General features: G+C 42.1%; 2 protein-coding genes across 2 annotated transcripts; one reads left to right on the top strand and one right to left on the bottom strand.

Annotated features, from left to right (window-relative positions):
* Window positions 1-33: 33 nt before the first annotated feature.
* Window positions 34-5,091, bottom strand: tex26 (testis expressed 26; the record flags this gene model as incomplete). Its single annotated transcript, XM_079513737.1, has 6 exons — window positions 34-67; window positions 1,948-2,092; window positions 2,546-2,690; window positions 4,466-4,628; window positions 4,916-4,997; window positions 5,079-5,091. The coding sequence occupies 6 exons, from the start codon at window positions 5,089-5,091 to the stop codon at window positions 34-36; spliced, it is 582 nt and encodes a 193-aa protein (XP_079369863.1).
* Window positions 5,092-7,265: 2,174 nt separating this feature from the next.
* Window positions 7,266-10,322, top strand: hmgb1b (high mobility group box 1b). The gene is made up of 5 exons (XM_079513920.1): window positions 7,266-7,419; window positions 8,697-8,858; window positions 8,983-9,128; window positions 9,220-9,394; window positions 9,767-10,322. The coding sequence occupies exons 2-5, from the start codon at window positions 8,706-8,708 to the stop codon at window positions 9,899-9,901; spliced, it is 609 nt and encodes a 202-aa protein (XP_079370046.1). The 5' UTR covers window positions 7,266-7,419; window positions 8,697-8,705; the 3' UTR covers window positions 9,902-10,322.
* Window positions 10,323-11,282: the final 960 nt, after the last annotated feature.

Raw genomic sequence — 11,282 nt, 5'->3', positions numbered from 1 at the left:
GTGATATTAGGCTACCTGACACTGATACTAACGTTACACCTGGGCAAGAAGGGTGGCTCTCTGGTAACTAAGAGACACATGTACAACAGCTCAATCTATAAAACAAAGAGAGATTTTTGCATTTCAAATTAAAAAAGAAAGGAAAAAAAAGAAAGGAAAAATGATGCACGCACGCGCTCACACACACACACACACACACACACACACACACACACACACACACACACACACACACACACACACACACACACACACACACACACACACACACACACACACACCCAACAAAGGGAGGAAAAAAAAAATAAAAACAGATTATTAGTAGTAGACTATTATAAACATATTTTATATAGTTTATACAGTAACCGTATCATATTTTAAAAAGATAATGCTGGATAGTCATGCATTGTTTATTTTCATTTGTTTTCAAAAACAAAGAAATTCACACTTGAGTAAAGCGATTATGCATTCATAATGTAATATGTTTCACATTGACACAAATGTTGACAAAATGTTTCAACAATAGAAGAAATAGAAAATAAATGAAACATTAAAATACCAACGCAGGTTGGCTTTGCATTCTTTTTTTTATGATTAACACGTTTTAACGGCTTGCCTTCTTCAGGCTATAGTGAAACAATGAATTATAGGTTACTCTGTCTCCATTGTTTCATTACAACCTGAAGAAGGCACAAGCTGACTGACAGCCTGACACAGTGTATTTTAATGTTTCAAGCACATTGAATTAAAGGTCTTTTACTTATCAAACCTATCTTGAGTATCTGAATTTGTTGTGCCCTTTTAATCAAAATGTTTCCTTTCTCTTGAATATTATTCCCTTACATGAGCACCGGTGGTTTGAGGGATAGCTAGCCCTACTTAGCCTCGCATAGCGGACGCCGGCACTAATATCAATTAATCTGCCTGCAGGGGCAATATACATTGCAAAGGCAGATGAAGACACTACTAGTATCACTCCTGTAACTTCTCTATTCAGAAATAAAATCACACCTGTGTGAAGTGAGTGGTGCAACTCCGTGTGGGGGTCCCCGGAAAATCGAGACCCCTAGGAACGCGCCCAGGGGGCCGCCCTGCGTCCGAAATGGTTGAGAAATGACAGTTACCGTGTGGGTAACTCTGGGGGGGTCCCTGTACTGTACTGTACTGTACTGTACTGTACTGTGTGTGTGTGTGTGTGTGTGTGTGTGTGTGTGTGTGTGTGTGTGTGTGTGTGTGTGTGTGTGTGTGTGTGTGTGTGTGTGTGTGTGTGTGTGTGTGTGTGTGTGTGTGTGTGTGTGTGTGTGTGTGTGTGTGTGTGTGTGTGTGTGGGTGTGTTAGGCTGCGCAACAGTGACACTTGGTTGTGAAATCCAACCAAAAGCTATTTCCATGCTCGGGCACAGCCAGGGACAGACCCAGGGACCCAGACAGGGACACACATAGCTGTCTATAGGACTGGTTGCACCACTCAAATATAGGTGGATAGTGGGATGCATAATATGGGAGCATAAATTAAACTCATTTTGCATGATACATTTAGCACCATCTGGTGGGCAAAAATGCAAACAGTGTGATATACACAGCCAGGTTAGGTAGACAGCATATCAGTAGCTTCAGTTCACATGGCTCCGCTCATCTAATGACACACAAAAACGGTTTCTGATGCGATGCTACATTGACTGCTCATTGAGGACTTGATATCCACTATGGTAGGTATGGGGTATAGGAGGAAGAGTCTTTCATTTCTCCCCATGGTTTACATGAGCAGCTCTGCTCAAATGTGCATGTACAAGCTCTTTGCCTGCAAAGTCAAACACATCAATAAGCAGTTTAAGTACGCTATTAAAAAGGTCCAACAGGAATCAACAGTTAGTAAACATCATAAAGCGGTCAGTGTTCACCAGTTCAAAGTATTAGATACTGACCCTTTTCAGGTAAAGTTCTGCACAATTGCTGCAGGCTCTGGGGCTGCAGAGACTCCAGCACAGATGTGACATCTGAGGTTTTCTTTCCAAAGAACATGTCATAGGTAGTAGTCATGTCCAACCTTTTGACACGCTGATTGCAAATGTTACTTTGAAGACCACTGGGTACTGTAATAGAGGAAATACATTTGGTATTCATGAAATGTAATGAGAGTTTTATGGTTCACATACAATGCTTTTATAGTTTTCACTTTACAGTACCACATGGGTTGCAATTAGACCCATATCGGGTCTTGTTGCCTTGCATTTCAGGTATTTGCTCCCGTTGGCAGTAACTGTGTCTCATCTCTGTGTCTGTGAACATTTGAGGCCCTTGATGCTGGCTATGTGAAGGTGCAAGCCGGTATTGTGAATGTGATAAAACCCTGTAAAACATATTCCAAAACAAAGTTGTGAATTCAGTCATGTGTGAATGTCATTACTTAACGACATTACCACTTAACCACAAAATATTTCAGAATTGCCCCAAATTAGGATGCCAGCCAGGGTTAAAGAGGTGCCACACCAGAGATTTGACACATTTCCTGAGTCTGGCACATAATTCAACAGATTTCTTCTTACCTTGGGGTATTCCCAGGAAGTCTGTCCTGTAGGTGGAGCAGTACTGTGCTGTCAGAGCCTTTTGGATCTCCCCCTCAATTGGTAGAACCCTTCTATCTGCACTGCTTCTTATGGAGCTCTTAGGCAATCTCCACACCATGAAAGACTTAAGAAAAATAGGCTGAATTGTGAGTTGGTAATTTGTTATACTGTGAATGTTAAATCACACAGGTTCCTGAACTTCTTAATTTCAAGGACCCCAATGTAACTCCAACCAAATGGACCCGTATGGGTCCATTCATACAATCTCAAAGTAACCTGTAAAGGTCCATCGGGAACTCCCTCAAAGCAGTGTAAATTTTTTCTGCATATTTTGATTTAGTCTTAGTCTTTTGAATAACACACATTTAGTCTTTAGTCCCATTTAGTCTTCTGAAATTATTTTTTGTTAGTCTAGTCTTAGTCGACGAAATATCAAAATAATTTAGTCTTAGTCTTTTAGTCTTAGTGGTTTAGTCTTAGTCTTTTAGTCTTAGTCTTTAGGTATTTTTGTCTTAGTCAAATACATGTTGGGTCCCACACGGAGTTGCACCACTTACTTCACACGGGTGTGATTTTCTTTTCTTTTTTTAGTATCAAATGACTCAAAAAGAAATAAACGTAATTTGATACTAAAAAATAAAACAAGACATGTTTCATGTACATGGCCTTGATCTTATGGCCTGATAGAAAAATAGATCCACGGAACACATAACTCTGAAGTCTGAACAACTGAAAAAATTATTGTCTTCTACTGTCAACTAAAAAAAAACTCAAAATTGAAAATACAATGTCATTCATTAGTCTTAGTCTTATGATTTAGTCTTAGTCTTTTGAAAACGCAAATTTAGTCTTAGTCCCATTTTAGTCTTCTGAAAACCTGGGACGTATCCTCAGTGATGTATCCCAAGGTCATCGGGGTTTCGGGTCTCCCAACATCATAACCCTCACTCAGGTGACCCAGCCGGGGTGATCAAGTCCTGACTTACGTCCCAGTAGCTACCCTCGATCAGTCCCATTAGGGAAAAACCAGGGCCACACAATCCGTTCCTCCTGAACTACTCTGCCGGGACTGGGAGGTACCATTCTGGCGCGTGGAAGGACTAGGCTCTGTGGGTTGACTCCTGTCCGGGCCCCTCCTACGTCTCACCAGGTCCACTCCTGCTCTCACCATGTCCAGCTCCTGTGCGTTGCACCAGACTCCCAGCACCAGGCACTTTATTCAGGAATGGTGGATTCTCGAGCCGCAATGGTTCCGCAGGCTCCACCTTGCCCTTGGTGGTGCCGCAGGCTCCGCTTGAGGCTTGAATGGCCCTTCTAAAGGCCTCACCGTGGGTTTGTTGGGCTTCTTCTTCACGGAAGACACAGGCTGGGGCGCCAACCCATACTGCTCCCGGGTGCCGTCTACATTCCGGCTGCCACCCGTCTCTCCGGTGGTCACCAGACTATTCCTGGTTGTCACGTAGTCTATTCCTATGAGTCACTATAAATAGAATAACTAAAACAAAAATACATCGCATGGATGCACCTGGGACGTATCCTCAGTGATGTATCCCAAGGTCATCTGGGTTTCGTCTTAGTCGACGAAATATCAAAAACCTTAGTCGACTTAGTCTTTAGTCTTAGTCGACAAAATTAACACTGCCTCAAAGAACCCTGAAGAGCACTTTGAAAACCACTATGTTAATCAATAGCTAAATCAATAGTTAAATCAATAGCTAAGTACACACACACACACACACACACACACACGCACGCACGCACACACACACACACACACACACACACACACACACACACACACACACACACACACACACACACACACACACACACACACACACACACACACACACACACACACACACACATATAAAATAAAAATTATAAATAAATACCAACCTCACTTGGATGTGGGTTGTTTCTCCTTTGTCCTGAAGCTGATCCTGTTCGAATGCATTCAGGTTTAGAAGTCAGCTTCCAGCAAAAATCCTCAGTGTATGCAGTTGAACCCACAGGTCCAGATAGTGAATAAGAGTTTCTATATGCCTGTGATGTTGCATGTCTAACACACGCACGCACGCACGCACGCACGCACGCACGCACGCACGCACGCACGCACGCACGCACGCACGCACGCACGCACGCACGCACGCACGCACACACACACACACACACACACACACACACACACACACACACACACACACACACACACACACACACACACACACACACACACACACACACACACACACACACACACACACACACACACACACAGATTTTAGATGATGAGTTCTAAACGCAGTCAGAAACACCCTACATTCTATTGCAGTAGTATTTACAAACCGTAGACCCTCTGTTGTTGAGTTTGGCCGGTAGATGAAGTCCCTCTTCTGAGATGTTTCATATGGGTCCCATGGTTTCTCATCTACAAAAGAAACAATTACTTTCTTCTTACAAATGGACTAGTTAAAATTGAGTGCTATGTGGCATGGCGTTTTAACATTACCTCTGGCTGCCATGGAGCTTCAATTACTTGCAACAGATTTAACTGTTTTTGGGTTTGGGTTTTGTTCACAAAAAAGATCCCAACGATATTGCCTACACTCTACAGCGCATAAAACACAAGAATTGACAGCTGTGACAGTCCATACGACTAGTGAATTTGTCTTTTACTGAGCATAAAGCACAACATATACACCACATGCAGAAGCAGAAATGAATGGTGAGATTATATGGACAATAGGCCACACGTTGTTATGGAAACTTACAACAGTTCCACATCACGTGAACACTCTGCAGGGGGGTTTACATGCAAAATTAAGTGATAGCACATACCGGTACGTGGCTGCTACCCACTTAGAAAGTTACATGCAATGTTTCTAATCGAATCAGTTTCTAATGCACTAAAATAAAAATAAATTGTGCGACTTTTAGTGTGAAAGAATAGATGCAATGTCTGCCATAGACCCATATGGATGTGACTTCAGTCCCTGCCAACACTCATTCTGTAGCTCTGAGATGATCATCTACAGTAGGTAGGATCTACACTACAGAATGAGCTAGGGACTGAAGTCACATATGGGACAATGGCCTATAATAACAATCACTGACGGCTGCATCTCTGAGTCCAGAGTGACTCCAGGTATCGTGGACATGCAGCTCCAGTCCATAATAGTGACAATTGACATTTGACACTGACAGGCAGGCGCACAGCAACCCTTCAGTAAGGTGGATTGCATTGATTGATTGATTGAAATATGTATTAACAGTTTGCAGAATTACAGTACATTTCAAGCACAACTCAATACAAAGACTGTTAACTGTGAGTGGACGACCCAATAAAGCATTACACTTGTTTACAAGAGGGTCCACCTTGTTCAAATCATCAAAACATTTAGAGACGTACAAATAGACACTTCTATATAGCCAAAAAGAACAGAACAGGAATTATCATAAAGGAGGTAAAAAAGGGAAAAGAAACATATACAGTGAGGGGAAAAAGGGGTGGGTGGTGGGGGATTCAGATTTTTTACGGGGGCCAGTTTCGAATTGCAGCCGTCCGTAGGTGCCCTTTGAGAGCGGTTTTGAAGGAGTCAAGGGATTCACATGTCTTAATGACTGTTGGTAGGGCCTTCCACATTTTGGTGGCATAGGAGCGAAATGAATTTAGTCCCTTGTTTGTGCCGAATCTGGGTTGCACATGGTTTGTTGCACTCCCTCTGGTGTTGTGGGTGTGGACTTCGTCGAAACATGGGTATCTTGGTGGTGTATCGAATCTTGTGGACCAGACCCATTGCAAGATGCTGTACTCGGGGCAGCGGTGGCCGAACGGTTTGCGGAGCGGTCTTGTTATCGGAAGGTCGCCAGTTCGTATCCCCGGACCGGCACGTTAAAATTACCACCGCTGAAGTGCCCTTGAGCAAGGCATTGAACCCCTACCATGAAATGTTCTATGAGCAGGGTCTGGCTGTAAACAAGTTCGTCGAGCTTAGTCCATTCACCCTGGGTAAACAAAGAACTTTGCTTTGCTTTGCTTTTACTCTGTCATATCGACCCTAAGCCATTCCAGCCTGTCAAAGTGGGCAGGGGTGGGGTGGGTTCGGGGGGTGAGGCCAAGTAGGAGCCTGACCAGTTTGTTTTGGGAAGTCTGGAGCCTTGTTTTAAGGGCCTTTGAGGTGCTGTGGTACCAAGAGGTGAAACCTAGCTTGTACGAGGGCTCCTGTTAGGGTCTTCAAGGTGTTTTTGTTGACCAGTGAGGAGATCCTGTAAAGGAATCTTGTTCTTTGGTTGACTTTTTTGATTGCGTTGGTGTTCATTTTATATAAGTGCAACAACAGCGCTCGCTATGCAAAAGCAAAACATTTCTTAAAATTAGGTGTCAAAGGAGTCCGTAAAAGTAAAACTGTATGTGATTTTGTGTCTGTGTCGTGCAATTTTTGCCGCCATCATCAACGCACGCCATCGTGTTTTCAGTCGACATCCAATCAAAACATGCTGAACCTGAACTTGGAGCGCATGAAGTGCACGTACTCCAAGGAGCTGGCCGCAGAGAGACAAGAGTTACGTATCAGACATAATAACGTCTGTTATCTAAAGATACCAGTAATCAAGGATAAACGAGTGACGTCATGACTATCGCAAACCAGGCTATTCATAGCCAGCCATTAATCTGAAGTACTTCCGCTAGGTGACGCTTTGAGGTGACGTCACTGATGAATCCTTAGTAGCTGGAGCCCAAAATACACAGCACGAGCTTTTCACACACACAGCCAAAAGAGCGCGCATTGAGAGGGAGGTTTAGGTTTTCATCCCATTGTTTCAGATTGAACTGGCCTGGTGCGTTGGGGGTAAGCATCAAATGTTTGACAGCGAATTAAATCAATATTGCGCAAAATGTATGAATGAAATACGCTGTTGAAATGCATAATTGTGTGATTTTCGGTAGTGTGCATTTTTGAACGTGTGAGCAAAATTATGCTTTTGGTCGTTGTGTGAAGCGCTATACGTTAAGGTTAAACAGTACCTGTGATGCCAGCTAGCGGGTTAGCTTACGACTGGGCTATAGTAACGGGACGGCAGTGATGAACATCACTTCCAAGCACCACTTTAGAACGTTTGGCCCTTGCGTAACGCGCATCAAAGTGTCATTGTACGTTTAATTGACCATTAATGACAAATAAAGACAACAGCTACCTACCGCCTGCAAGGTAACGGCGAATTAAATGATGCTGGCTGCAGCATCTTTCCAAAATTACACCACGGCTTATTTTTATACCAAAAGACGAAGCCGTGTCTGACAATAACATTTACGTGTTTTCAACTGAAAATGTTATTTTTTTTTAGTCGACACATTGCAAAGGGGCCGCCCCATACTTTGGTATAAATGAACTAATCGTAATGTAACCCTTTAATGGCCCATGGAACATTAACCAGTGTGATTTTAGCTATCCCAGTCTTAACCATAACTATAATATTATACCAGTCAGTGTTCCCAGTAGCCAGCCACACGCAGTGTTGTCTAGTCCCCCACCGCCCCATCGTAATACGTGCCGTGCAGGCGGGCTAACATTAGCCAGTTAGCTAGAGCCCTATTAAATGCAATCGTGACTAGCGGCGTGAGTGAAGACACAAAGCAAGAAGCCATAATGGCTAACGATGGCTAGCCAGCAAAGATGGCAGGTTGTAGCTAATGCTAACGTGAAATCTTGTGCATCCACAACGCTGTCTGGAGGCTTTTACGGTGCATGTTAATGGATGCAGCAAGACTGGTGTGAAATGCATATGTATTTTCTAACCAGCCTTTAGGCGCTGTGCAGCACAGATGTTGCACCTGGAAAAAATGCTAGCCTGTTAGAGAGCAAAGCACACTATTTTAGGGAATTTACGCACAATGACGGTCTCTTAATACAATGGCTCATCAGTCAACCCCCTCCCTCCTCCTCCTCCTCCTCCTCTTCCCCCTCCTCCCAACTGCTCCTTCCCACCGGCCTAGACAATAGATGGAACTGACAAAGCAGATCAAGACAATTGGGCAGAGGGATATTTAGACATAACCATTGCTGTTGAGTAATAGACTTGGAATTTGGAAATGTTTCACTCAAATATTTCCCCCCCTTCCATGCAGTAATTCAAGATGGGGAAAGATAAAGATCCGAGGAAACCGAGGGGAAAAATGTCCTCCTATGCCTACTTTGTGCAAACATGCCGGGAGGAGCACAAGAAGAAACATCCCGAAGAAAGTGTCAACTTTGCAGCGTTCTCCAAGAAATGCTCTGAGCGATGGAGAGTAGGTTCATATTCATGTTTACTGTGATGTTATGTTTGTTTTTTTTGTTTGTTTTTATTACAAATGTGGGAATTCCCATGTGCAATTTTTTTCTTTAGTAAAATTTGTTTCTTCTTATTTCCAGACAATGTCACCTAAAGAGAAAGGAAAGTTTGAAGACATGGCAAAACAAGACAAGGTCCGCTATGAGAGGGAAATGACACATTATATTCCTCCCAAGGGCCAAAAGAAGAAGCGTTTCAAGGACCCTAATGCCCCCAAGAGACCACCGTATGTGACAAAATCAAACCATCCTCATAATTATCTTACGGCTGCCCACAATTGTCAAAAGTATGAGCAAAGTATACCGTTTGTTTTACAGGTCAGCTTTCTTCTTGTTCTGTGCGGACTTCCGTGGCAAGGTGAAGGGTGAGACTCCTGGGCTGTCCATTGGAGACACAGCGAAGAAGTTGGGGGAGATGTGGAACAGGTCGGCTGCTGAAGAAAAGAAGCCATATGAGAAAAATGCTGCTAAGTTGAAGGAGAAATATGATAAGGTAGGATGCAGGGTAATATTTTGTCATCAAAGTTTTTTATTGATTTTACAATAAAGCATACAAAATACACATGACTTACACAAAAGAAAGACAAGAAAAACAAACAAACAAAACACAACTAGCAGTCAAAAAAACCAAAAACCCAATGGACAACACCCCTCCACATTCTGTTGTTGACAATAGTGATTATATCATCTGTAATGTATTACCAATTACAAATTGTTAATGATGCAGGGTAATATTGAAAGTTTTTGTAGATGTGATTAATACTAATGTACTTGTTATGGCCAGTTTGATGAATGCCTAGGGTTGCCATATCTCACACCCCAATTGGCCTGTACAATTAATACAAATGTCTCTCACCTTCAACAGGATATCATTGCCTACCGTACAAAGGGTGCTGCTCCACCACCACCACCAGCTGCTGCTGCTGCTGCTGCTGCAGAGGAAGAGGATGATGATGAAGACGAGGATGAAGAGGATGATGATGAAGAGGATGATGAGTAGAGTGTGGAGGTGCCATGGTCTGGTTTCTTGTTTATGCCATATAACCCTATTATATCCAATTCAGCAGTTTTCTTGAAACAAGTCAGATTGAACAAGAACATGTGTATATTTAATGTTTTTAAGATGTACAGTGTTACCCTCCTTTTTTGTAAAGTTAACACTACATATCTTAAGTTAAGAATTTTTTCTAGTGGTAGTTCTGTATTCCTGCCATACTCTTAAACAATTTGGGAGGATTATAATATCAGTATGGAAGTAACTAGACTTTAGGGTGTACAACTCGAACATGAGAGTTGGTAGTGTATTTTTCTTTGTTTTAAAGAATATTTTTTCATGTGTTTATGTATTATTGTTCTTTGAATACCACTCTAATATCGGATGCAGCTTCAATAAAGATTTTTTTTCTTTATTAAGAAACTTACGTTTGATTTGTCTGACTCCAGTGTGCATCATTGAATAGAAAATAAAAATATACCAACCAGCCCTGCTGTTGGCATATAATCCATGAGATGCTGTGTGGTCTGCACCAGTGGATATTTTTCCACTTAATTTTCTATTGGAGCTCTTTGCTCTCTAGCTATGTGTATAATTTCTTTGAGAAATGTATGCAATAGATGCGCACAGTCGCACACTGGCTCATGAACTATTTTACAGGTGGTACCCTTATTGTATTAATCAGAAATATTGAACACTAATGCGTTGTATTTACCATTAGATTAGGGTTAATGGTCAAATTACAAAGAACCCACTAGTAGTTGACTGCATTTGTGCTGAGCAAGAGTTCCTGTATGTAATGGAATTGCAGGTTTTCTCACCCCAACTTTAAAAGTATTATCTCCTCATTGCTGTCTATCTTATGCTGTGTTACATACTGTAAAAATAACTACATTGCCAAAATGTGGATGGCTGCTCTTTAGACCTGTTAGAAACTGACCGTGCCCCTTTGTTTATTGGTGCATGATAAATTGAAATCCAGAAGGTGGCGCCATAATTGAAGATAACTATTAGAAGACACTTCATTTATGCTTTTAAAAAAAAAGGTTAAGTGATTAAGGCATGGTGGTGCTTACTGACATTTACCAAACAAACAATTTAATGTTGCCAAAGTGTTGAGAGAAGCATTTTTCTCTAAGCCTGCTGAGTAGAGTGCTTTTATTTAGCTACTGGTGGGATAGAGTTTCTTCTCCCTGTAACTGAATATTCTCACAGAGTAGTCTCACACAATCACATAAAGGGTGTTCACATAGGCTATTCATTGATCAGATTTTCCCCCAGTAGCGTTGCCCTTTGCTATACAAAGACATCCCGTATACTTCTAAAGGTGTTTGCAAATATGACTGAACAATAAAGCTTTTCAGCTGATGCTTGTGTGTATATTTTT

This window comes from Electrona antarctica (assembly GCF_951216825.1).
Source record: "Electrona antarctica genome assembly, chromosome: 11".
In the NCBI taxonomy this organism is placed as follows: Eukaryota; Metazoa; Chordata; class Actinopteri; order Myctophiformes; family Myctophidae; genus Electrona; species Electrona antarctica.
Note: the sequence above shows the minus strand (reverse complement) of the source record. Positions and strands in the feature narration are given on the sequence as shown.